We start from the raw sequence: 23,742 nt of genomic DNA, 5'->3' as shown, positions 1-23,742 counted from the left end.
TTACATACATCATTCTACTTTTTCTGGGAGACATCTGGCTAAAAGCCATAACAGGAAATTTTAACTGCTGACACATTTATTACTGTAAGAATAACACACCCTCTATTTTACTTTTGCTTTTCTAAAAATTAAGATAACAGCATAATTAAACTTTTTATCTTCTTTCAATTCAAAAATAATAATCCCATATGCTTGCTGTAACAAACAAAATAAAATAACACCACAAAACAACAAAAAAAACCTCAACCAAACCATTGTTTGCTGTCACATTTTATGGAGTTCTCAAAGCATTTGTATAGCAAGTCACCCCCTTCTATGGTGGGGAACACCAGGGCAGTGTTAACCCACTACCCAAGGCTGACATTATACACAGCCCAGTGACCTGCCCACTGAGCCTGAAACACGAAAAGAGGAAAAGTGGGGATAACAACGTGCACAGCCAAAGAAATGCATGAAGCAATTACAGCCTAGGAAGACAAAAGGGTTTTTGCAGGTAACAGACTATTGACTTTATAAATGTAGCTCCTGAAAATAACTCCGTTATTTTCAAAATTTAAAGAAATCAAGAGCCTGACTAAAGTAAACCCTTGAGAACTAAAATAATCTATTAAATATATAAAATCAATCAATGCACATGAAAACTTAATTTGCAATGGCAAACAGGAACCGTCTACATATAAATCTCTCCTCTCTATTTCTAATGCAACTCCTTCAATTGCATCCAAGTCAGTCCTCCAAGAGAGTCTGGAAACAGATTTTTTTCCATAGCTGCTTTATTTCTTAACCACAGCACTCATACTAACATAAATCATAGGAGTCTCAAGACATTAATTTATGAAAAGCTACAATTATTTCTAGTCACCAATATAAGCTGATGTTTACCTATACCAAGCATGTAATTTAATGCAATCAAATAACAAAGACAAAAGCATTAGACACAATTAACATATACCGGTGGAAGCACTTAGGAATTAAATTAGTTTCATTTACATTTGACAGAATCTCCCTGCTGCACCAAATCCCAAGAAATTTCTTTAAAATCACACTTTTACAACTTTTAGAACTGCCTTGTTTTGTTTACCTTCCTCATCACCAAAAATACAGCAGCATCAGGGCTTGGAATCTACACTCTCCTCAGCCTCAAAATGCTGGGACATAAGTTTATTTACAGAGAACTCCAAGTTTACAAAAGAGAGGCTCAGCCAGTCAAAACAGTGCTGACATCCTGAGGAGGAACAAAACGTTGTCTAGTAGCACAGAATTTCTGATAGTCTTTTAAAAAGCACTGGAAGGAATTCAGTGAAGATGTAGAGTTTTTTTTAAAGCAGATTCTAACTTTTTCCATCACATGAATAAAATCATAAAGCCAAGAGATATGCACAGAGGTGTTCAGTAGATCTGTGATCTGCAGGATTGATATGACAGGTGAAAAAATGAAGATACGAAGACAAACTACTATTGCTTTTATTGGTATTCACTACTCTCCTATCTGACTTCCTATTCCAAGTTTTTCTTTCAATCATTAAGTCTATCAGTTTTTAAATAAAAATAAACTTCAATAATTCCAGGAGTCACTACGTTAAGAAAAATACATACAAAAAGGCCTGCATTACAAACAAAACATGGACCACAGTTTGTGTGCTGTAAAGTTCTAATTCTTGTTCTCATTTATACAGCCCCTGAGCTCATTGTGTGAGTCAGCTTAAGTGCTGCTCTGTGAGCTGGAGTTCACACAGTTTCCTGAGCATCCTGAGGACAGCAGCACAACTAATGGCATTTACACTCACAGCATCCATTTTTCTTTATTTCCACACAAATTAGACAAAATTCTTTACTGCACAGAACCACTGCAACACTAATAACCACATTAGCATACAAAAATAGTTATTTTTTAAGTAAAGCCAGACTAACACCAATTCTTCAGAAGCTTTACCTAGAATTTATACCATATTTCCTATTTATTACCTGCCTTACAACCAGCTGATAAAAAAAAAAACAAAAAAACACAGGCAATTTCATGTTCCATTATGTTAAAGGCCCTCTTTACCAAAAACCTCACATCTCAAAACACAAACTCATTTTTTGGGGACCTATTGCAAGATACTAAAGAACTGCAAAATGGAGAGTACAACTTTGTTCGATTATTGATTTTAAGTCCACCAAGAATATTCTTGAGAAATTATTTTTTAAATACAGGGACTTGAAATTATTTTGAAGTCTAAAAAGCATGCTAAAATAGTCACAAATAATTACATTGATAAAAAATTTTAAAATAGCATTCAAGGGGTACATTTCTGTTTGTCACATCACAACAGTAAGACTTTCTAGCGCAAGCCTCATACAAAAATTAACTCAATCTTCTTTCTCCTTCCACCTTAAGTAAAAAGGAAAAGGCAAATCTTCCAATGCTGTAAAAAGATCTGCAGGGTTTGACCACACAGATACTATGACACAGACTTCCTCCTCAATTTTCCAAAGTTTAAAGCAAAACACTAGAATGGTTTTTAGCTAATTCTCTAAATCCATAATTCTTTATGGAAAGATATATGCATCTTAAAGAAATAGTTAAAGAATTAGTATCATATGGACTAAGCTACTTCGGTATGTACAAATTTATTAAGGAGTGAACCTTTCTAAGGTATTTCTTTTTTAAAGACTAGTAATTCCGAATCTGGCATAAGAACTAATCCTCCATTTGTCATGATTCTTTTTAATTAGCATTAAGTAGACTCAAAATGAAGTGAAGACTTAACATTTATCAACTTCTGCATTTTATTAGTAAAACATAGCAAGAGAGAGTCTAACAATGTTCTAAATTTCATGGCTGTAAATAAAGTATTAGTAGGAGAATTTTCAGGGATCGAGCCCCCTAGTTTCGAAAGGAAGAATTTTTTTATCTGTATAACTACTACAGACTTAAACACATGATACTTTTAATCTTAAAAATAAATTTTTCTTTCCTTTTAATGTTTTAGAAAATGTGCATTTGGTCTAAGAGTTTGATCCATTGAAATATTTTCCTTCAAAATATGCAAATCAAAAGTGTAAACAGCTACAACTGAAATACAGGGAAAAAATTACACAGATGTCAAAAAAGCACATAAGCAAAGCCAGCACATAATCAGAAAATCCACAATAACAAATTTATTCCTACCAGAATTCAGACTTTTTTCAATGTTAATCATGCAAAACAGTTAAAATCTTGCAAACCTATGCAGGCACAGAGCTACTGGTTTGAAGCTGTTCTTTTAGGAACAACCTCAAAGCAAAACATAACTTTTTCTATCCAATAAACAACCTAAAAAGTCTAAGACCAGCACAGAGCAAATTGGTAGGAGCTGTATAGACTGAAAAGCTAAAGCCTGGGATTGGCAAACATGAAAAATGGTATATACCCACAAAAATAAGAACAGTTTACACAGAGGAAAGTAAGGCTTCCCTTATGTAGGGGAGCTCTCCAAGGAGTCCCTAAGTGTAGATAAATAAAGATCCATTTAAAAGTCATTTTTGACACAAAATATAATTTCAACAAGATTTCTCATCTTGATGCTGAAAGCTCTGAGGGAAACTAGAGTTACCAAGCCTAACAAAGGAAGGTCTTCACATGGATAAATAAGTCAAAAGATATGAAATAGAGAAAAGAGTTCTCTGCACTGAGAATCACAGAATCACCTGTATTAAAAACTACTGCTCAGCACTCTTGATAAGAGATGTACAAGGGAATTAATGGTGATGTAAAGTTAAATGATAAGGACTTACGTAAGTATAAAGAACAAAAGACAAGTGCAAAGAATAGCATTCACAATAATGAATCATAATGAATACTTTTACCAGCACAATAAAATGTGAAATTTAATCTACATAAATGGCTGCATATAGAGTCAAACAATGCTAATTTAATGTACACAAAAAATCTGTCTGAATTTGTCCGGTTAGGAGGGAGATACTGGACTTGCAATAAACAGTTCTACAAAACATCAATTCAGTGTTCAGAAACCATCTTAAAAAATCCAAAAACCCTGCCCCAAAACCCTAAACTGAAAATACCGTGATATTGGAATTATCAGAAAAGAATACAGAAGAGACATCTGTAGCATCACTTTGTTATTTGTAAGTTCACAATGCTCCTGCATTTTTAATACTGACTGCTGTTCAGTCCTTTCATTTCTCACCAAAATATAGGAAAAAACACAGAAATGACTTGGAGAACAGCAGAGTTTTAAGGCACAGAATGGCAATAAGAATAGCTGCACATTAAGACTTCTTAGCTTAGAGGCAAGAAAAGTGCAAAAGATCCCTAAAATCATGAGCATTAATAAAGCAAAAACAACTGCTAAACACCAACAGAAAATTCAGAGGCATTAAATAAAATTGTTAGAGTGAAGGTGTGGGAACGGAAAAAAAAAACACAAACAAGGGAGATTTGCACAATCCATTAAAAAATTAGACATTTAATTTCTCAATTATGTTGTAGATGTAGGCATGGCAAACAAGAAACTTTAAAAATAAATCTATGCAGAAATTTCATGAAGAGCTATTAAAAACAGAGTTAACATTTCTAGCACAGGAAAATTGCAACATGAAGATGAATAGGAACTGGCAGAACAGACCACAGTATATTGTCATTGCCCTGCTCTTATACACTTCTGGTATCTGCAGTAAGTCAAACCCAGACACAGGACAAGTAAAATGGACTTTTGCCACAACTGCAAAAGTACAGCAGCTCTTCTGTTCTCAAATACTTAATTTCAAGAGACAGAATGTCCATAACATTTAAAAGTGCTACACGCACAAAACATGGGACAAATGGTAGAATGCACTCTGCTCTCTCACTTCACCAATCACGACCAAGAAGCAAAAAAACCCTGCAATGGTAAATGAGGCTCTGTCAAAAGCAACAAAACGATTTTTTAGGACCACATAGGGCATTCTCAGCTTACCCATCAGGTCCCATTGGGAACTAACTGAAGCAGGAACAGCTGTTCTTCACAACTCTCACCAACTCCATCCTGTGTCAGTCAGTGCCAAGCTATCTTGTTCAACTCCCTTTAAAACTATCACTGTACACACCTATGTTTAGGTCTAGTTCTGTCTTTCCTGGCAGTGTGGCAAATATATCTAAGGAAACACATGTCACCTCAGAAAATTCTGCCCATTAGTATATGCTTCATTTGGTGAGCAGTTTTCCCTTTTGCAACCCAGAACATCCTGTAGATAAATGTATAGAGCGGCAAGATCTTCACAGGAGGTCCCTGTTAAAAATTAATTCACAGCTACTGCAGCAGTTTTAAGGAATTATCACAGATCAGATGATAAACAGATATCCAGTGCTCAAATTCAGTGCTTATTATTCTCATCTGACCTAGTGGAGACAAGGAGGTAGGGAAAGAAAGGTTACCTATACAGTCAAGGTGGCAGTAATGCAGAGTCACAGAAAGTGATGAACTCAAATATTCATAGTGTATAACTGCTGCCTATTTACATGATACTAAGATATTGCTCTGAATCCTTCTAGTATTCTAGAGGTCTTCTAGTATATAGAGGTCTTCAGCCACTTCCTGTGCCTCTTCTGAAATATGTCCAGCTCATCTACAAAAAGAATCTCAAAATAGTAAGAGAAAGGGTAACTTCATGTGACCACATGCACACAGTTGTTCCTGCCCACTTCAATCAACAGAGTTGATGAGAGCACAGTCCTACTACAAAAATTTTAAATTCTTCATTCACACAATTCTATTACTAAACCCATGATGGTAATGAGACTATCCACATGTTCTAAGCTAAGAAAGCAGACAGAGTGTCTTGCATGAAAAGCTTGGTTGAAATGTGGCAAGAAAAACAACCAAAGAATTATCCTAAGAAAAACTCCAGATTTTCTACGGATTAGAATTAAGGCAGAATTTTGCGCCTTAATCTCACTTTCCCCTGGTGTTGACCAAGTGCTCTGCAATCTTCTTCTTGGTTGAGATGAATAATCAAGAGAAACTGCAGATGCACTAGGATGACAGTGGAGCAGGTTAGACACCAATCTAAGTCTTGAATACATGAACTCAATTTCCTTTCTCATCAACAAGCTTCTCTGCTCTGCTGAACAGACCACCTCGAGAAGAGCCTGATTGATGAAAAATATTTAGCTGTCTAACTAAAAGGTCTTCCTCCAAAGGATTTGCCAATGAAATACAAAAAGAGCAAAAACAAACAATAAAACCCTTTCTACCAACACTATTAAAAAACAATAACTCTCTTTTAGTTTGTTCTGAAACAGAATAAGCATTTTATCTGAGTATCTACAAACAAATCAGTCACTGTTCAGCATCACTAGAAACATTTTCAATTGGACACTACATGAAATTTTAATTAATAAAAGAGCCCTACAATAGAAAATACTATGCAGCCTTAATAAGAGGAAGCTGTCAGCTTGACCTCTAACACACCATCATTTCAATCCAAACAGACAAAAATTGAAAATATTCTAATTCTTACCCTATTGAAATGTATGCAAGTTATGCATTGCACAAGAGTCACATTTCATTCCTTAAAATCTTTAGGAAAGTGACTATGACTCAACATCTACATACTTTGAAAAATGAAACAAAATCTCTGAGGTGACATTAACACTGTTCCACTGTCAAATCATCTTTTTCAGAAAGTAAGTGCAGAGTGAGATAAAACTTAGAGATTATCCTATTTTAAAAAATAAAGACTATTTTGAATTCTATACTAAGAAATTAAGTAATTAATGTTAACTTAATTTCAGCAACGAAACTTCACACGGAAGTGTAAATGTTCATTACATAATTTGAGTTCAAACTTTACTTTTCATAATGGAAAATTTTGCTATGTGTCTAAAAGAAGTAATTTTTTTGAAAAATCTTTTTCCATGCTACTTTTTGATCAGTCAATGCAAACTATGATTTTTACATGATTTGTGTGAACAAATGTCTATGTTTCACTTAAAGTACTTGCCAAAACATCTAATGTATATAAGCAACTCCATGTGTCAGCAGATCAGAAGAAATTTCTATAAAGTTTGGTGAGAGCCAAGACAAACTCAGCAACAGTTGCTTTTCTAAAAGCTTGAAATATTTCTTTTCCTACAACAGCCACATGTGTGCATAGAAATAATTAACAGGTAAATGACACAAAGAAATCTACACATGACAACTTATCAAAACTTTTTACTAAACTTTCAGTCTTGACACGCAAAAGCCTTACCCAACCAATTCTAGTTATATAGCAAGGAACTTTCCTTTGCATTTAACATTCTCCAATTCTATTATTAGAATTAAGAAATTCAACCACACAACTGTTCTAATATTTACAATTTATGCTTCTAAATATTACAAATTTAAGGATCTTTATGATTTGGTTACAGATAAAATTCCAATAAAGAAATAATAATGCATTTTACTTATTTAAATATATATTTTGCTTTGTAATGCCATCCAACAAAGCACTCAGATGATGTTAGCTATGTTGTGATGAGCAAAAAATAAAACTGCCAAAAATGTATACTTCGAGATCTGTTGTCCATAAAAGTCACTGCAATATGGTACTCCATTTTCCACCGGTGTCAGCAAAAGGTCATAAAACATGTACCAAGGTGACCCATTCTGCGATTCCACTGCATGTGGGTTCCATATTGGTCCAACACAACTCTGAAGATTTCATGTCAAACTCTTTGGGCCATGTACTGATAAAATCCACCATTTACTATGGACCCAATGTACTCAAAACTTTGTTGAGCTCAATTTTCTACTATTTCAGGGAGAATGAAAAAGAAGAATGTAGAACTGAAATAGTTCCTTTTACCGTTGCACAAAATCTAAGAGTTCTAGCACTGTTAACAGACAGACTTCAAGCTACCACTGCTATCCAAGTGCTTAACTTGGTATTGTTTCCGCATGTGTTGCCTCAAAAATAACTTTCTGGTGTTTGGGGGTGTTTTTTATGTTGCTGCTTGCTTTTTAAATTTGTTTTGCTGGATTTTTTTTTATGGTTTACTTAGTTAAAGGGATGGTGCATCATCTATATCCAGTTCTGGCATACCCTAGTTATTCCCAGTTATCTGTGTTTCTGTGGGTTTTCCCCTCCGGAATAGCAGACCACATCAAATAAGCTGACCAAGGAAAGGGAGAGGTTCAACACACACCTAGGAAAATTTACGTCAAGATTGCCAAAACATCTGAAATAGCCCAAGTATTACATTTACATAGAAGTTTATCCAATAGACTGTTACTCAAAACCAAGTAACACATACACCCTCAATGATTAATAATATTTTTGATTTTCCAATAAATAATTATGTCATACAAAAATCTGAAACGCCAGAGATTATTAATTTAAAAGTTCTACCCTTGTGGGAAAAAAAAAATGAAAATATATTGCTGCAAGTTTCTCTAGACTTTTATTTTCCCAGCTAATAGCTCACAGTAGCTTTTACAAACAATACTCAAAAATGCTTAGAAGAACACTATAGTCTGTCTCAGATTTTGTTTTATACAACTGGCATGCTTTATGCATTTTGATTCAAGAGCTAGTAAAATGTCCCAGACATGAATCAAAATAACTGCTATTCAAGCACTACCTGAGTGTATTAATAGTTAATCCTTAAGTAAGATTAAGCATTAGGAACATAGAAGACATGTGACACACTATATTAGTCTTTTAAATACTCGATATTCTGGGAAATGAAAGAGTTGAAAGACCCAGATCTAACCACTACTTAGACTTCTAGAAAGATCACTAGTTATAATCTGTCTTGAAAAATCAGTATTTAAGAAGGTATTACATCACATCTTCCCATCATGAAATGGTAACACTGGTTATTATAACAGAAAACTAAAGGAAACAAATACAGCAATACAGACACACATTTTTTCACACTGAAACAGAAAATATAGTCACAATTTCAAACAACACATCAGTGAAGTTTAGAATTATCTTTTAAACTTACTGTATTAGTTGAATCTTCTTGTAAAATTCTGTCATATAACTGGATAGCATCATCATACCTGTACAAGGAAATAATTCGCATTTATTTCTGCTAAGACAGAACTTCTGACTTTTTGACTCTCCTTGCAATAGCTAATAACCCTCCTGCATTTTTTATACTGAAATATAATACACATATGCTAAGCAAAGTATATTTATACAAAATTATTTTGAGAGTGCTTAGTATAAACAGCAGTATTTTTTGTCAACAATTAAGAAAAACACATGTAAATTGCTTCATGAAACACTGTTTCAGCAGCAACTTGGATATTTTATACCCAGCATCTCACTCTCCTGTCTCTTCTCTTGATGTCTACCCAACATGTTCAACCATCACATCCCTATTCCCCCTTTCACATCTCCCAAGAAATAGAAACTCCAAAACTTGAAAAGCCATCCTAAATAATGACATTCCATTTCACTGTTGTAACTTAAAACTTCATATAATGAAGTTCCTTCTGTTGTGACTTTAAAAAGTATAAGCAGCTGCATACAGCAAACTGGAAAGATTCCTATAGGAGTCTACCAAAGATTATAACATAAATCTTTACAGAAAATGTTTTCCACCATTTATCACTTCTTTTATCAATTAATTCTCCTAGCTGAAGTGTGCTTGAAACAGGTTACTTCATGTGCTATGAGCACTTCAAACCTTCGAACATAGCTCTGTGTGTTTCCCAGCAAACAAACAAAATAATTAAATTCAAACCACATTTCACTACACAGCTGTTGAACTATTGCCACAGAACTAGGCTAGATGTTGTGTCTTCATGTGTAGTTTGACAAGCAGTATGGCAGAGATATTGCTGATTGATTTCTGATGCTCTACACTCCTTAGACATCACCTTACACACTCATTTACATCCCTGCACTGTTCCCTAAGCACTGCTGACACCACCACAGCTCAGCTCTCCACTCCAGCTACCCTAAGGTATAGGAACAACTGTGAAAGGAAGCACAAAAGCAGAAACGAGTGGAAAGTGCTACAGACTTGAGCAGACGTGCTGTAAAACGCTGTATTTGTGTTCTCTGTTAGTTGCTGCTTTGTCAAATGCATTTTAGAAAACTGAATCTGATGACTATAGTCCCAGCTTTACATGGTGAAGTTCTAGAACATTTTTTTTTATTAGCAAGTGCCTTCAGGGATGTCTCAGTCTCTGGGGATATTCTTCACTGTTTCCTTTTCCTGTTGGGGAAAGCAGCAAACTCCCTAGATCCTACAAGTCACTTAGAATTTAAAAAGAAGTTCACTTCAATTGAAGTGAAACATGATGCCTGCAACTTAAATCTTTCTACATTTCTTTTATAGTCAGGGGAGACGGACACACTTATCTAGGGCAATGGTTAGAGCACCTGCAGATGGGTTCCTGTTCAAACAACCCCAGGCTGAAGCCTCCTTCTGCTCCGGCTTCTAGAGAAAACCTATGAACACGAAACTTCAGTTTTTGTTACTTTCTCTGGTCCTTGATAGTCTGATCTCAAGGATCTGATCTGACAGAGACATTTTGTTAAGAACTTTGATGAATGAGCACTTTCAGAAAACTATGGCTCAATAGTGTTTAATTGCTGAAACCACACATGATGTTTGTGCAGCAATCATCTTCCACAAAGATCAAGTCCCATGCAGTAACATTTTTAATGTAGTCACATATGCCTGAAGAGAATTATTGTCTATTGTACTTCTGAATAGGTTTCGAGAAGGGGGAAAAACTTCTGTAATTCTCTGTCTTCCTACCCAATATAAAATGAAGACAAGAGAGATAAGTTTAATGGAAATTCTTCACAAATACACACCTTATATAAAGTGAGTGTGAAACAGAGCATCTGGTTGCCCTGAGATGGCTCCTGTGAATGGAGTCCACATAATCATTCTCGTTGATCCAAGCAATGGACATCTATCAGTGTTTCATATCAAATATTATTTTAAAAGCTAATTTTGCAAGAATGTAATGGATGAAATAAGTATGCTAAATAAGTATCTTTTAAAAAAGCATTTAGGCTATATTTCCAATTCCTTTTATCAAGATGGCCCAAAGGCTCAAAACTCACCAACACTGTGCATGGAACAGATTTCCTATCACTCAAATTATATCAAATATCATTCTTCACATCCAAGACAAGTGCTATAGAACAGAATGTTTACAACAAAGATGCATCCAAGGAGAAATGTGTACAATAAAGTTAACCTGCAAGTCCTGAGGTCATTCATCTGGAAAGTTGTAAAGTTTTAATCTGTTAATTATTTTAATAATTTCTGTTGAACTTAGTATGTCATAACCCTTCTACATGGTATTTCAAAAAGGTCTGATTTTTATGTTCAGGCATTCTATTCCATTTGTTTTTTGATTTGTTTCCATAACAAACTCTATAGATTTTATCTTTTTTAAGTTAATTTACCCACACTCAGGAAACAAGGGTAAAGAGCTGCACCCTGCAGTAATCAGGAGTATAGAAGAAAAATTAAGGCAAAAAAAATGCTGGCACTGATTTTCATATGCCGCCCTAGATCTCCAAGATGAAACCTACGCCTCACAGAATTTGTCAGAAGCTTCTGCAGTGTTTTGCTGTATAATGACTTATGCTGTGAAGTAAGAGATCCTTCAGGTCTATGATCTCTGATGGGAAGATTGCAAAAATGAAACACTGCGTAGTATCTGCAAAAATGCAATACAGATGTCTAAAAGTCTTAATATGATCATGCACACTGTTATTTCCTATAAAGGAACTGCCCAGCATTATTTTGCCATTTTGCAATGGCTGAATGCTTTTCTAAGAAAGAGCAAACATTTTTTTCAGACAGAAAGTACATTTTTTAAAATTCAGGTTTTACCTTTCCATAGCTTCAAATCTCATTCCAGTTAATCGCTTAACTCTGTGGCTCCCAGGAAACTGCCGCCTCAGTTCCTGAAGACAAAACTATACAAAGAACCAAAAATACTATTGTGAATATAATTATATTCACAGAAGCTAGAAGAAAAAAACATTAAAAAATGGACTTCACTCATAATTCAACTATCTACCATCCCAGTTCTGAGTAAAAGTAAATACCAATTTTTGAAACAAGCAATAAAATGCTCTGACAAGGAGAAAAGTCGGAAAATGAAATTCTGTCTGTTAGGTGACTGATTTTAAGAAGTATCTTCCATACAGGGCATTAAGATTGTCAGGCCCCCTTGGAAATAGTTATGCGCCCAGAAAATTATACTCACCTACTAAAACAGCTCTGGCATTATTAAAACTTGAATTCTATTTAGTTGCCCCAGAGTAACACAACACAGTAAAAAAAATAAAGACAGTAAGAGCTTAAGTGATACTTCTTTAATAAATGGATATTTCACAATGGAACAAACTATGCTAATATAATGCTCTGTGTTTATTTTTAAAATACAACTTTGAAATCCAAAGAAAATGTTTGCCACTGGCTTGGGTACAGCCTGCTGGCAGAAGAGGCATAATTTTTAACTCCTGAAATCAATGAGACAACTAGTATGGATAAAAAGAATTCATCACAGGCAGATTTTTCTGGATTAGCAGAGAATATTTGGTAGAGGGACTGAGTCACAACTTCCCCACAGTGAGCTAAGTCATAACCGTATCATGGATGTGGCTATTGTGCAGTTCCTAACTGACTCAAGACAGTGGGAGACAGGGCAGCCCACAGGCTCTCAAAACAGACCAGTGGTGTGCATCATGTTAAAAGCTTCATGCTGAATCCTCTTTTAGGAACTTATTTATGCAACTCAACTTAGAAACTTGTTCTTCAAACATAAAGTTCTTAGCAGAGACCTACATAATCTGTTCCAGCTCATCAAATCCACTGGTCAAAGGACAAAGTACAAATCAGTAACAATTAGGATCCCTCTTTGTTTCTGTAGATAAACAGGTTGCTAAAGCATATCCAAGAGGAATATCTGCATCTCTCCTAGATGCTAAGAAACAGAAAAGAGAAATGCAACAGTGACCAAAGTTGTGATGCTTAGTTTCAAGCAAGAACAGACTATTTTCATCACAATTAACTTGATTTGCAATGAATCAAGATCCTAACAATGCAATTTCATGCAGAAAGGCTCAGGTTCAGCAAAGAAATTGTTTACTGGAACTTTGAGTGATGTCTAGGTGAACTGCTGTTGCTCTAGTCATAAAAAACTACATGTACTTAGCAGTATGTTACATGATGACTGAACTTTTCCTGTCTCTTAAGAATGGTCAGACTGAACTCTGACCATTCTTAAGAGACAGGAAAAGCTACATAAAACTCCAGAAAAGTAGATCTATTCCAGCTTTTAAAACCCAGACAACCTTGCAGACTTTAAAAAGAACTTTTGCATACAATAAATCCATCCTGCGGTCTAGTGATCAGTGAACCCTGAAGGACGGTGATTTTTATAAACACGTGTACTATTTTTCGCCCAAAAAAAGTACAAATAAAAAAAATTATAACATTTGCAATGCTAAAGTCCACAATCTGTAGATAGGCTTTTACACCTAAAAAATCCTCATTGACAATATGAAAGTAGTGCTCAAGTGCAGGAGTAATGCAAGATGAGAATTGTTCACATTAGATCTCGCTACACAATCATTACTCAACTGAATACAGCAGTCCAGGGGCCACAGTAAACTCCTGTAGATTAAGCTATCAGACACAATAAAGTGACAGGAAAAGTTGTACGAAAGTCATGAACAACTCATTGTAACACTGATAAAACCAAAAGCACATTAATAAACTACACCAGCTATATCTTCAAAATGTTCTGGACTCAGCAGCACTGAATGTCCTCTTTTTAAACTGGGACTTGTAATCCCCATAATCATTTATTTTATTGAGGACCTGTTTTGCACCATGTCAGTAATCTGTGAGATTCTCTCAGTTACAATGGCAAACACAATTTGCATGTGAAACTTAACTTGCACTGCATTTGCTTTCTGACTTTTTAAACATCAGACAAAGGCCAAAAAATATAAACCTGGACTTCAGCAGGTAAAACACTAGTAATGCAACTGCTGCCAATAAAAGGTGACTGCACTAAACCACCTGTGTGAACCAACTGCCTGGCTGCAGCAGGGGCATGCATTACACATGGATTTTTGGTGCAGGACAGAAAGCGCAAAGTAATAAATAAGGAAAGAAAAAGAAAAAATGGAAAGTCAGAGGAATTACTCTGAAAACTACCTCAGCTTCTCATTTGGAGTAGATACCTATACCCCTAAGCAAAATGCATCCCAGCTATCAAAAGCTCACTGCTAAAAAAACAGAAAAGCCAAAGCTGTTTGTCTACTTTGGAGTTACAGCTGTAGTAAAATGCCACAGATGATGTAAGCTTGCTCAATTTAACTACTTATTTATTATAAATTAATCCAATTTTTGAAAAACCCTCTAGGTTTCCACCTATGCTTTTAATCTCATTTCCAAGCTGCATACAAAATGTTGCATTCCCTCATCTCAAGCAATATTCCTTAAAGGACACAGACACTGAAATTTAAACTCCCTGCTAGGGTTAGTAAAAACAAAGAACGTTTCACAACTGATCTTTCAACACTGGCTCTGTCAACAATTTTGTGAAAGTCTTCTTTAAAAGACCCTGAAAATAAAGACCAAATCTGTTTTACATATAAATCAGGACACAAAAATGTATTTATTTAAAGAGTAAGTCTATTTGTTTTTTGTTTAAACAAACAGCTATACTACAACAGTATTTTCTTCTGAGGGACAAAAGAGAGGGAAGTTCAGTGGGTTCACAAGTTCAAAGTCTTGTAGTACATTTTCCAGCATATTCCATTTCAACATATATATATATATATATATATATATATATATATATATATATATATATATATATATATACACACACACACACATACATACTGGCCATATATCATATATATATATATATATGTGGCCAGACAACCCTGTCTAGTTCTGCCTACTTTCAAATTGCCCTTCTCCCGACTTCATCCTCTAGTCTGACCCCTTGCATTAAGTTTTACCAAAATGACATCACATGAACCTCAAAGATTTTATGAGGTATTTTGTCTTTTGACAGAGAACAAGGCACTGGAGGAGTAGTTGTGGTGAAGGATCTGGAGCCCTGAAAATGGCTTTTTACCTAGGATAAACTCAAGCTTGATGGCTTTCAGGGCACAAGGTAAGCCTCTGTTTGCTTCTGACTGTTTTGTGAAGGAGGGGTGAAAAGATTATTAACATTTTCCTGTAAGACAAAATTTTGCCTCTTTCGGTTTTTGCCTTTAAAGGATCAACTAAGCTGACTGGGTTGCTTCGTTTGTTTCAATGGCTTTTTTTGTTTTTAATTTAACAAACAGGTTACAGTTCAAAATAAGTTAATTCTATCTCAATGGTTATTTATATCATTCAAATAAAGTTGCATACAAATTGACTCAAATATCCATTAACAATATTTTTATCAACAACCACCAAATAACTTGGATTGTAATGGACTTTTGGAGATCACCTGCTCCGAATCCCCACTCAAAACAGAGCCAGTTTCCAAGGGAGTGCAAAGCCATATCCCAATCTATTTTTAAGCATTTCCAAAGGAGATTTCGCAGCTTCAATGTGCCATTTGTCATAAAGCATGCACTAAATTTTTCATAATATGTAAGTGGAATTCCCTTTGTTACAGCTTATGCCCACACTTGTCTTTTGTTGCACACCTATGAAAATATGTGCCCAGCTTCTTTATACCTTCCTTCCCATCAGTATTAAAAAATCCCTTCTTGGCTTTCCTAAGACTTTCCACAGATCTCCAGCCTTTCCTTATACACTATGCAGTCCAGCTCCCTATTAATCTTGAAGACCTGCTCCAATATGTCAGTGACTTTCTCTCATGGTAGCCAACATGACACATAATATATGTAAGATGGGTAATTTTACCTCAAAACATTCAGAAAACCAATATAATTTGAGAGGTTTTCAATAAACAAACCCTCTCTGTACAATATGGCAACTTCAATATTATTCTTGACCTTTAGCCCATACCAGAGTAGCTGTAAATATTTTCATGGCTATTGGAAGAGATGTAATCTGTCTAAACAAAAGTTATGCCTTAGAGGAGGTAGGTGGTGGCAGTTTCTTCATAGCTGTGCACTTCTTGATAGATATTCTTTCTACCAGTCCAAGCCATGGAGTCAGAATATGCTGTAACTTCCAAAAACAATCGGGAAGAGACACCCAGGATGAATACATACAGTGTGAAAGCAAAGTCAGCTTGAAAACTTACCAGTGCCAAGTCATCTCGACTGCAGTCCAGGGCAGCAATCATCACCTGTTCATAAATTATCCAAACTGGACACAAAGAGACAATAAATGCAGATAACTGGTTTGGGTTTTGTTTAAGATAATAGGAAGCACCTATCATGTAAACAGGAATAATTAATTCTGTCTGTACATTTTTCCCCTTCTACTCTCACAAATCATGGCTGAAACATGAACAAATTAAGAAACTGCTGGAATTAATAAACAACTTATTCAAGCAATTTAGCACTTTCAGTGCCAAAGTACTTTCTGACATCTTGAAAGGCAAAAAAGCCCTTATTCTTTATTTTTCCCAACATCATAACTGCCATGTTCAAGACAGATCCCTGTGAGGACTTGCTTCAATTTCTGTCACACTGTTGAAGAACAGAAAATCATGCAAATAATATGTTAGTAACAGTTTCAAATTAAGTTTTCACATTGCAGTCTAAATACTAATATAGCAAGCTAAGAGTTCTATCAGGTAATTTTTAGGGCTGTTTTCACTGCAGCCTACATTTGGGAAAGAAATAAACTCTTGGAATTCTGGAAGCCTACTAGACTAACAAAACAATATATATTTCATCAACATCAGCACATCCTGGAAGACAACATAAAAACTATTAACTAAAATACAGACTGAAAAAAGAAAACATAATCAGTCAAGGAATTTTAAAATAATGATTGTTTACTTACTGTCATCTCCAAGTTTAGATGCATATTCATTTATTAACTCTTCTCCAACATCCACTATCTGTTCACTGTTTCGGTAGTTTTCTTCCCTCCATTTCCTCATTTTATCACGCATATCTGTGGGCAAAGGGGAGAAAAAAATTGAGATTTTCAGATAGTAATGGCATTTGAATGTGCATATGATAGATAGGACACACATCTGAAGAATGGGATTAAAGAGCAACAGAGCTAAGAAAGTGATTTCTACTAAAATTAAAAACTACTAGAGAACAGATCTCTGAAACCTTATTACCCAAACTGTGCTCATGCTCTAACATTATCAGTTCAACTTCTAAGTTAGCAGTCTCTCAGGACAATTACACATGAAGCAAAAAAATGTATACCTGGTTATCCAATAAATAATAAAATTTATCCATTGTTAGCTAAAATAGGCTACAAGAGATTTCTCCTGAGTATTTTCACACATCTACAAACAATACTAAAGTTGCTTTTTTGCTACATGTGGATAAATTTCCACCTGAAATTTTAGAAAAAACATTAGAACTTCCACTCTGACAGGAATCTCCACATTCCTAGAGAAAAGAGCTCCAATAAAGGAGCTTCACATGGATGTGAAGGCTTTCTACACTATGGAAGTGTCCAAAAGTACAAAAAATATCACCGTTTACCTAGGCAAGGTAGAAATGACAGTTTATTTTATTATTAGGATTTTTGTTTCAAGAGTACATTTAAGATCTCCAAGAGAGCAGGCATATTCATTAAGTCAGGTAGAGAACACTACCTTGCCTGAGCTTTATTTATCCTCTAGACCAGGAAATTGTTAAGAATGAGATTTTATATACACATACATTTATCTAAGTATAGCTGTTCTATACACAGGAACAAATTTTGAGCAAACTTAAAAGAAAATAGTTTTCATTACTAGATAGTGGCTTTGCTAATAAGAAGGTACCAGGATAACTGTTGCTAGTATTTATTTTAAACTTTACAACAGCTGAAAAAACAAATACAGCAATATACCTAAACACTGTCAGTTTTTCTTGCACTTCACAACACAGAGTTAACGTAAATGACAGTTAAAAATTAAGCACTGAAAGTTGTTCCATCTACCTGAAGTGATCTCGGATCGCTCATAAGACTGTTATTGTGCTACATTTTGTGTTTTGAAATTCAACCAAAACCACCACAGGGTTACATTTCATATGCATGGGCAAAGTTAAATGGTTCTAGACATATGATGGTCCCTGGAAATTCAACGTTAGATGGCAAGAATGTGAGTGAACACAAACATTCACAAAAGCTGACAAGCTAAACGCCTAAAAATAAATAAGCTGTCTGATTTCCACCCACCCATTTACTTGGAAATTATCAATGCCTTCATTCCAGTGTGATTCCAAATGGAACAGTGTCTGAATTATGTATTAACAGAAGGTACATCTACCATTCATCACACAAGTACATTTACAGCAATGGAAAAAAACCTCTAGGACAAAGAATAGAACATCAACTGATGAATGAAACATTTATTAATTTTAGAAAAGCTGACTTTTCTGTAAAAGGTAGAAGAAAGAAAATACTAAGAACTGCAGTAAAATTATACAAGTCTTTTTACAATGTTGTCAAACAATGAATTTTTTTACTAAGAAATCTATCAAAAGAGACAATAATAACTCAAGTCTTGGAAACAATACAAGGCTGGGGAGACATAATTAGGGATTTTACAAGAAAAAGACAAGTAAGGTAAAGAAATGTCTACATTTTAATTAAAACTTCTGTCACCTATAGGCTGGTACTGAGCAATTGATATATTTGTTTTAGACTTGGGTTTTTCTAAATCGGTACTTAAGGCAGAGGTAAATCAAAATGGTACAAGGTCTAAGGAACAGAGGCACTTGGGACAATGTTTGCTTTTGCCTAAAATCATGTAAGAAATCTACCACAAGCCAGGAGATGCAACCTGTGTTTCATTTTTGTGTCCAGTATCAGTTCATTTGGCCTGAGCATCCAGATATGAAATAATCCTCCTATAATTACCTACACTTCCACTGATGAATTGGATCATAGTTATCAAGTCCTTGATATCTAAAAGCACCTGATTAAATGAAGGAAATCACCACTTTGGGGCAGGCAGAAATTGCAAATTCAAGACTATCTCCTTGGCATATTGCTGCCACCACGGCAGTCACTCAGGGACCCCGCAGGCATTATATTTCCAGAGATCATTTGTATATTGATTCTCTGTTACAAACAGCAAATCTTCACCCACAGCCCACCTCTGTGCACTCTCATCTGGCAGGTGCAGGCTGAGGCACAGGTGTCATGCTGGATGCTGCAGATGCTGCCTCTAACCCTGGCAACTGTGCTGGCAAAAGGGCTTCAATTAAAAAAAAAAAAAAAAACAGCATCTCACCTTTGCCTGCTATAGTCCCATAAATCCATATATAAAACCCAGAGTAAACTGATCTGACCCTTTGATTATAACTGAAAATTAGGAATAGCTAAAAGAAAGCAAAGACAGCACAGCACACAACAAAGCTATATCAGAAACAGTTAATTGCAGAAAGATTATTACAGAGATGAAACGCTACACTATTTCCTATTTCCTAGAGACTTGTCATAGAAACTGAATATTAATTCATTTTCTAAGTCACAGAAAGGGAGTTTGTCACCTAACACTAAAGACAGAAGGGCTCGGTTTTTAAATTCATTTGGAATTTTCTCTTTTTGTATGTAACATTTTCCCAGATACACATTTGCAAGAAATACACACACTGGTAAACTTCATCTTATAAAGCATTTTATGGTATTTTCAAAAGTGACAAAGAGTTCCTTGAAAAAAATTTCACATGAACATGGTACTGAAAACTTTTAAAGTGTTACTATTGAAGAAGTGCAATTTTTAATACAGAAAATAGAAGTACTAATTTAATTTATGTTACAGATAACTTAAGCAAGAGGCATTCAGAGCTAATAAAAATCTAAAAAAATACTTATTCACTTTTTCAATTTATATCAAAAGAAATCTAGTTTAAAGAATATACCATTCCTGTCTCTTTTTCATTTTGCTAACCACTTAGAAGAACTACTGACTGAAACAAGAGTTGCCGTGACAGCCTCAAAGATCCCCACAAAGCTCAGCAGTGACAGCTGAAAGGGACTGCTTCCCTTTAGCAGGGTGTGATGTGTTTAACACCATTATGCTGCTGTGCAAGGTTAAGAAAAGAAAACCTGGCTCATTCTGTCCAATTCTGACAATATGTCAGATGCATTTTCTGTGAAAGTCAACTGTTATTGAACTACTCTCTGTTTGCAGATTGTGCTACTCTACACTTGTGTACTCCAAAATCTGCTCCTAAAATGAAGATGGTTTTTTAGTATTTCCACTCATGGGACAAATTCCTCTTTAACGTATCACTTAAAATATGATAAATATTTATTCTACGAAGTTCTACATAGCCTAAGAAAGTCCTAGGAAGAGGCTACACATCACCAGGTACCAAGTGATGTGCAAACCTACTACATCACACTCCTTGGCAACACCCTCAGTTTTTGGCTTCCTGTCACTCCACATAGTTTCTTTTTTTATGAAGGAACAGGAAATATGCCATTTTCTCTAGAATAATTAGAACCAGTATTTAAAAAAAAAGGAACAACATATCACCTTTGTCTCAAGTAAATAAGCGTTACTGTAAAATATATGTTACATAAAAATATGTAAGTTTCTCTTTCAATACCACGGCACTCTGTGGTATTGGATCATCTAAGCCCATTGATCAAGACCATGAAGTTGAACAAGATGTCTTCCTTCTACACAGATTTCCAAGTATACTTCAAAGCTTGAGATACAGCAACAAAGTAAAGAAAGAAAAAATAAAAACCACAGCTCCCACACTTGAAAACACAGTTATTTTCAGTTATCTTTCCTAACCACCTGTACCATGCCATGTACCTAAAAAAAAATAACCATGGTTAAACTCCTACCTCTGTCGCAAAGAACCTGAGTGAAAAGCAAATTTGTTACATGTTTTTCTTCTTTCCTAACCTTGAATTGCAGATTCATCTTTAACCAATATGTAAATATAAAATGTCTTGTTTAGAAAGGCCTGGGTATATAAAGGACATATGAACCATACACCTAGTTTCACATAAATTAGGCATTCCTAGAATTTTATGTTTTATGTAGGTCACAACACTGCTGGGATCACCTCACCCATGAAAAGCTACGTTGCACCAGGATCTGTTAAAGCTCACACAGAGAAAATAGAAAAGCTATCTTTTTTAAGAAGAGTCCTTCCATGGTCTGTTGCAGGACTCATTTTCCACTTTACTTTCCATCTCTTGCAATAGAGAAAAAATAATACAGAATATTTCAAATGTGTGCTTCCAAAGTGGAGACTGTCCCTTGTACCAACACACACCAGCCTTACATTTGGATGAACAATTGAAGAGACTGAGAAGTTGATAGATAAAACTCATAAGCTGGTCCTCTGAGATTTCTCATTCAACCCCATCCATACATGAAACTCTACAGCTAGCACAATGCCACAACTGTCAATGAGAATTCTTGGAAACAAAACGTGGAGGTTATTTCTAAGAGTAGGAAGCTCACCTCAGTATACATTAGCCAAATCCAGAAGCATTAAGCTTGAATATCCTACATCTGGCCTCTATGTCAGAGTATAAACATACACTCTGCACCACCCTGGGCCAAAACAATCTAGGGCTAAACATACACAGACATGTTCACAGTGTGTGTTGCCCACCCGGTGAAAAAGCTCATTGCTCTTTTCCATCACTGATACTCAAGATGAGGAAAAAAACCAAAAAAAACCCACAAAAACCCATAAACAACTAAGTCCCTGCATTTTGTAACAACATCTGCTCAAGAATAATAAAAACTGAAAAATTTTTCAACACAAGGTGGTTTAGGGCAACTTCTGTGAAAATCTAACAGTAACACCAGTAATGATCTATATGATCTCTTTTCAAGCTGAGATTTACAAAAAAAGATAAAAAAGAATGGTCAATCAAGGTTTTCCCAAAGTTCCTCCTGTTAGCTACAAAATCAAACTAAGCATTAATTAATGATTGGGGAATTATTCTGCTGCTCAATTATGTCTTCACAGATTGGCAGTACATAAATGAAAACCCAAGATGACACAGCTTCTCTTTATGCTATCTTCTCTACACTATAATGTTTGCAGTGCATGGTACATAGCTAAAGGTTCCCTCTTTATGGCCAAAATTGTTACTATAAACCTTTCATTTATTCTTGATAGGAGACTGGAAAGGGCTTGAGTGCTGTCTTGAGCTCACATGTTAATACCGGTTAGGGAAAAATAACCACTGAGAATGTCAACTAAAGCTCAGACAGTATTGCTGTATGAAAAATAAATCACCATTATGATCGGACACACGAGGAAGCTGTAAAGACCCGGAGGACGGGATTCTCAAAAACTTTTGTCACCTAAGACGTTCTTGAAGTTTCCCCACAAATGCTTATGACCTACTTTTACTTATGAGAGTATTAGGAAATTTTCAGTTCCCCAGAAGATGAGCCATGACGCAAACTGCTGACCCTGCCAGGAGACCATTTTTGCCGGTAAGCGCTGTCCCCAAGGGGGAAGGCGGGCAAGCGGCGCCGCCGCGGCCGCCGCCGTGCCCCGGGGACGGGGGGTCGGTCCCTGCGGAGCGGAGCCCAGGGGAGCCCAGGGGAGCCCAGGGGAGGCTGGCCCGCCCCAGGGCAGCGCGGGGCGCTCCGGGCCAGGTGCGCCTCACCGTCCGGGGACCTGCGGGCACCGAGGAGCCGAGCGCAGCTCGCCGCTTTGGCGGCCCGGCTGCCCGCAGCCCGAGGAGCCGGGCGGCGGTTCCTCGCTGCTGTTCCCCAGGCCTGGGCGCGGCCTCCCGGCGCCGGCCCGAGCCCGCCGCGCTCCGGGAGCGCCGCCCCTCCCCGCGGCCGGGGGCCGGTGGGGCCGGGCACAGCCCCTGCCCGGGCGGGGACCGCCGGCTGCGCGGCGTTACCTTCCCAAGTCACGTCGTACATCTCCGACACCTTCGCCATCTTGGCGGCCGCCGTGACGTAGCGCGGTGACGGCTCCGGCCGTCATTGGCGGAGGGCGGGAGCGGGGCCGGCCCGGCGGGGCAGAGCCGGCGGTGGTGCGGGGCCGCCTGATGCCCGTAGCGCCCGCGCTGGGCTCCTTCCGTGCCCTCCCTCACCGTCCCGGCGGCCAGAGGGAGCCTCGGCCCGCTGGAGGGGAGCCCCCGAAGGGCCGGAGCTTCAGGCAGCCCGCGCCTGGCCCGCCGGGCCTTGGGCTCAGTTAGTCCTTGCTGGCGTCGGGAGCGCACTGAGGGGGCCCCGCGTGACCCCCCGCCCGCGGCGCTCCGGGCCTGTCCCGCCCGCGGGCACCGGGGTCAGAATCTCGGAGCCCAAACTGCAGGTGGCACTAAGCGCTGCACGCTAATTCCCTGTGTTACCGTCCTTACAAACTGCCCGAGACCATATCTTGAACACACGCCGGGCGCAGAGGAGCCCGGTGTGGTTTGGGTTCAGCGTGAGAAGTGCCAGTATATTTCCTGCCCCTGGCATCCTGGAGAGGGGCACGGACGGTCAAGGATGAACCGTCGGTTTCTCTGTGCTTGGTTTGGCACTGGCCCATCGCCAGGCACCCACGAGTGTCGCTTGCTCGCCCTCCCCGGCCACAGCTGAGCAGCGGAGATGGAAAAAAAAATTAACAAAAGGTTCATGAGTGAGATAAGGACCAGGAAGAACATTTCAGTCAAAACAGTCTCAGCTTTAAGGTTGCAAC

General features: G+C 37.1%; 1 protein-coding gene across 1 annotated transcript in view; it reads right to left on the bottom strand.

Annotated features, from left to right (window-relative positions):
* EMC2 (ER membrane protein complex subunit 2) overlaps positions 1-23,012 on the bottom strand; it is a 36,091-nt gene extending 13,079 nt beyond the window's left edge. The window contains 5 exon segments of the mRNA NM_001198684.1: positions 8,957-9,014; positions 11,825-11,910; positions 16,230-16,294; positions 16,940-17,053; positions 22,958-23,012. Of these exon segments, the coding sequence (NP_001185613.1) occupies positions 8,957-9,014; positions 11,825-11,910; positions 16,230-16,294; positions 16,940-17,053; positions 22,958-22,997 (363 nt within the window). The 5' untranslated portion in view covers positions 22,998-23,012.
* Positions 23,013-23,742: the final 730 nt, after the last annotated feature.

The sequence above is a fragment of the Taeniopygia guttata genome, chromosome 2, assembly GCF_048771995.1.
Source record: "Taeniopygia guttata chromosome 2, bTaeGut7.mat, whole genome shotgun sequence".
NCBI lineage: Eukaryota > Metazoa > Chordata > Aves > Passeriformes > Estrildidae > Taeniopygia > Taeniopygia guttata.
The sequence above is the reverse complement of the archived record's forward strand: the minus strand, read 5'-3'. Positions and strand labels throughout refer to the sequence as shown.